We start from the raw sequence: 4,083 nt of genomic DNA, 5'->3' as shown, positions 1-4,083 counted from the left end.
AGATGGAGTACAACAAGGGTCCTAAGACGGACCCTTGTGGCACTCCCCGTTGAAGGACCACCGAGGCTTCGTCGGCGCCAAACTCTAGGTGTACCTGCTGTCCGGTAAGCCATGACCTAAGGGTGCGCACCAAGTATGGTGGCACTCCTAGACGGTTGAGCTCTGAAATGATAAAAGAATGCTTAACGCTGTTGAAAGCATTGCTTTCGTCTAGCGTAAGCAAAAGGGTATGGTGACCCTTCTTTCCCATTCCACTCTTGTAGGCTTCGACGATCCTCTCCAATGCCGTGTCGCAGCTGCGACCGCGGCAGAAGCCATGGATCTCCGGCACTCGGAACTTGTCGCCTAGGCTGTGAAGAAGCCTCTCAGCGATGACGGACTCAAGGAGCTTGCTAGCGCATCGAAGTAATACCACAGGACGCCAGCCAGAAGCCGTGAAGATATCTCGACCTGGTTTAGACAAAGCAATACATTTACCGTCCTTCCATTCCTCTGGGTATTCTCCAGTCTTTAAGATATCTGTGAAGGCTTCGGCCCATTTAGCAGCAAGCTGTGGCGCAGTCTTCTTCAAGACTTCCCCATTGACGCCATCGCTGCCAGGAGCCGAGATCTTCAACCTTCCAATCGCTTGTAAGACTTCGTCCTCTGTGACTTCTTCCACCAGGTCTCGATTGATCGGACGGACGCCAGCTCTGTCTAGACCTCGCTGTCGGTCATCGTCTCGAGGGAATAGCTTTTGTAGTAGATACTCCGCTTGGTTGGAGTCTGGCCTGCCGTTAAGAACAGCAGCAGAAGACTTACTTTTAGGGCCTCTGATGCAGCTTGAAAAGTCTTTAAGGGATGCATAGAAGCGATCCCGGGCCCTTTTCTTCGCCGCGCGGACTTCGATCCTGTAGAGTCTTCGTCGCTCCAGAAGCTCTTCTTGCCAATGCTCGATCTGGAGCACGGCGCCGTTCCTCTTGGCTGCTTGGAGTTTCTTCTGCGCCTTGTTGAGACCCTGTTTCAGCTTCGTCAGCTTCTGACTCCACCAAGAAGGTGAGTCACGTCCCTCCATCAGAGGGGTGTTGGCCGCTACAGCCTCCGAAAGTGTAGCGGCGATTTCCACAGCAGAGGAGTGGTCCGGGATGGTCGCAGCAACTTCACCGACCTTCTTGTGGTCAGTGAGTCGTAGTTGTAGTCTCCGGGGAATACTAGGTGCAGAGTCCTGAAAACTAATTCGAATCAACCGATGGTCGCTACGTGAAAACTCATCGGAGAGTTTCCATTCATGTAACGGCACTCGGCCGAACGCCACAGTGACGTCAATATGCGAGCTTCCAACACCACCGACAAAGGTCGGGTCTGGAAACAGGTCTGGCCTGTTTAAGACCATCCCGTGTCCACGCAGACAGATGGTGAGGAAGTCGTCGCCAATCTTCCACTGGGCGTCATGTCTGCTGCTGGTGGGGAGGGGAGACCCCCATAACGCAGAATAACCATTGACGTCGGCACCTAAGATGAATCGGCCGACGATGGCGAAGGCTTCTTCCAGATCCTGGAAGGCCTTCTCTCGCCGAGCCGAATTGTTGGGATGGGCGTAAAGTGATGCGAAGGTGCCGAGACGAGTCCTAACTAAACAGAAGTCTTCGTTGGCCATCATCGACGTTCCTTCAATTCCGTTCCTAAGCAAAATGCCAACCCCGCATCCTTTCCGACCATGGAAGGAATAGGATGGGGGTGGCTTAAAGTACTTCGGTACTTCTTGACAGAGTACCACATCTGCTCCTAAAGTACAGATAATACTAGACGCAACTTGCCTTTTCCCAAGGTTGAGCTGCACTAGCTCTAACATTAGTTAGAGCTAGGTGCTGCCACCGCGCCAAAGTCTGTCCTTTCGGCCAGACGACGGCAAAAGGCCTGGGCGCTGGGACAAGCGGCGGAGGTGGCCTGGTGGTTGGCTTGGCGACGACCGGGCTTGCCGAGACGAGCTTGCTGCTGGTTGAAATCCAAGCAGTTGCGGCATCTCTCGCCGCCAGCGTTGCACTGTTGTCGCTCATGTGAACCTGCGCACCTGGTACAAGTACAGTCTTTACCGTTAGCCTTCTCCGGACAGTTGGGGCTTATATGCCCCAACTTCGAACAATAAAAACATATCGTCGAATCTCTGGCAAGGCTCCATCTCGTGAGTAAATGATTTATCTTGAGCTTCTGAGTCTTCGACGCTTCCAAGGCTCGGAAGAACTCAGGAGAGGCTGCTACCACGAGGTTTGGTCCGCGCCAGTGGATCGATTGAACGATGCCACTGGGGACATTTTTACCTGTAAAAACAGAGGCATTTTCCTCGCGGATCACTTTTTCGAGTGATGCCGCGGAGATGTCTCTGGACACTGCTGCTCCAAAGCAGATAATGCGCGGGAAGCGCGTCTGCTTCTTAGAGCAGCTGTAGCCGGTCAACTTAGCGTCGACACAGCTAATCACACTTGGTACGGCCGCCGCATCACGGATGCTTAGGCCGATACCAACCTGTCCTACTGGGAAGACGCCAGTAACGACAATCTCCTTTGGTAGCGCCTGAAGGGCAGTTACTCGAAGAGCCGAAAACTGCGCCTTGCTCAGAGGCGCAGGATTTTGACCCGTAGGCCTGATAATTACCACTGGCCGGCTACCACTAGTGGTAGCCTTTTTCGCTGCCGACGCAAACGGGTTAGGCGCCTGCTGCACGCGTGGCTTCTGTCCGCCACGAGCTGGGCCAGCGTTACCGCTGACCGCAGTCGCATAGGACTTAGGCGCACGACGTGCAGTGACCACTGTAAACCCGTCTTTGTCGACAGGAGCTGGGGCCTGGCGTCTCGGAGGTGCGGCAGTGGTCTGGCGCGGCTGCCCAGTGGCAGGACCGGCCTTCGCACGTTGCGCTTTGGCCTGACGAGCCGTAACCACTCCAGGGTTAACCGACCGTCTTTGGATGGGCAAGGTTGGGGTGGAACCCGCAGGTTTGGCATCAGCCGAACCACTGCCCAGGCTGGCCTGTACGAGCTCCACAATGGAGTCCAAAAGAGCCGATATAACCGGGGCTTGAGGACCCAAAGGGAGAGTACTGATCAGGGTACGCAAGAGCGCAATGATCTGGCACAACGCTGGTGCAGGATTGGCGTTAGCCGCGCCTGACGCAACCTGCTGGCCGTCCGAGACACCAGAGCATAGCTTAGAGTCACCGCTTCCGTCTCGCGAAGGGTAGGGACGAGGAGGTGAAGGCTCGCGCGCAGGGGAAGGGGGAAAGAGGGGCGCAGGGGTGGAGGACGCGGGGGAGGAAGGTGCGCCGCCATATTGAAAGTCCAGCACGTCTGCCTCCAGCTGATCCATCGAGACATCCGCTTCTATAGGGCACTCGTCTGCCCAGCTATTGCCGTCCGCGCCTTCATTGGCCAGCATGTCCGACTGCATCTTGTCCCAATGACGTTCGCAGACATCCGGATATAGATCACAACGTGAATTCATATCGGAGAAACACGGATCCCTAACTAGAGCAAAGCGCTTAGGCGAAGAGTTTCTACCTGATTTCTCTAAACTCTTCTCGTGACGGTTCGTTGACGAACCTGGTGACTGCGCCGGCTGAGCTAGCGAATTAATACCACACTTCGCCGAACTCTTGCCAGAGCGCCCAGATGGGAGGCCTGGAAGACCTGGTATGGAAGCACTGCTTCTACCTTTGTTAGTTAATCTATAGTCCTTATCGGACTGCCTCAAGGCTTTGTTGTTTGTCTTAGAGGGTAACCCCATAGAACAGAGAAAAGATAGGATAGATCAGGAGAGCGACTTGCTGGCAAACACTTTTGAATTTGCTACTTTCAACATTTGGTTGCTAAAACCTATACCAGAAATTGCTAGGGTGTAAATGGGGTTGCCACTTTGCAACTGGGAAAGCAGCACGTACAAAAGAGCAAAAAAGTGAGACTGTCAGAAATTATAGCATTTGGCAAATCCGCAATATCAGCAAAAAGTTGCGATTGCCGGATTGTATTACACCGCAGAGCGGACGAGGATTCCTCGTTCATGACGATAATCTTCCGGTATCCTCGCAAGTAATCTCTCATACGTACCCCTCGT

The 4,083-nt window shown here is 54.0% G+C and overlaps 2 protein-coding genes across 2 annotated transcripts in view; both read right to left on the bottom strand.

Annotated features, from left to right (window-relative positions):
- The window catches only part of Pmar_PMAR004997 (conserved hypothetical protein), a gene marked incomplete at both ends in the record, with an annotated part of 1,868 nt that extends 232 nt beyond the window's left edge, over positions 1–1,636 (bottom strand). The window contains 2 exons of the mRNA XM_002775702.1: positions 62–1,204; positions 1,280–1,636. Of these exons, the coding sequence (XP_002775748.1) occupies positions 62–1,204; positions 1,280–1,636 (1,500 nt within the window). The remainder of the gene's footprint in view (positions 1–61; positions 1,205–1,279) is intronic.
- Positions 1,637–1,830: 194 nt separating this feature from the next.
- On the bottom strand, positions 1,831–3,756 carry Pmar_PMAR004996 (hypothetical protein; the record flags this gene model as incomplete). Its single annotated transcript, XM_002775701.1, has 1 exon — positions 1,831–3,756. The coding sequence occupies one exon, from the start codon at positions 3,754–3,756 to the stop codon at positions 1,831–1,833; it is 1,926 nt and encodes a 641-aa protein (XP_002775747.1).
- Positions 3,757–4,083: the final 327 nt, after the last annotated feature.

This window comes from Perkinsus marinus, assembly GCF_000006405.1.
Source record: "Perkinsus marinus ATCC 50983 genomic scaffold scf_1104296955652, whole genome shotgun sequence".
NCBI lineage: Eukaryota > Perkinsozoa > Perkinsida > Perkinsidae > Perkinsus > Perkinsus marinus.
This window is presented reverse-complemented; position numbering and strand designations above follow the sequence as displayed.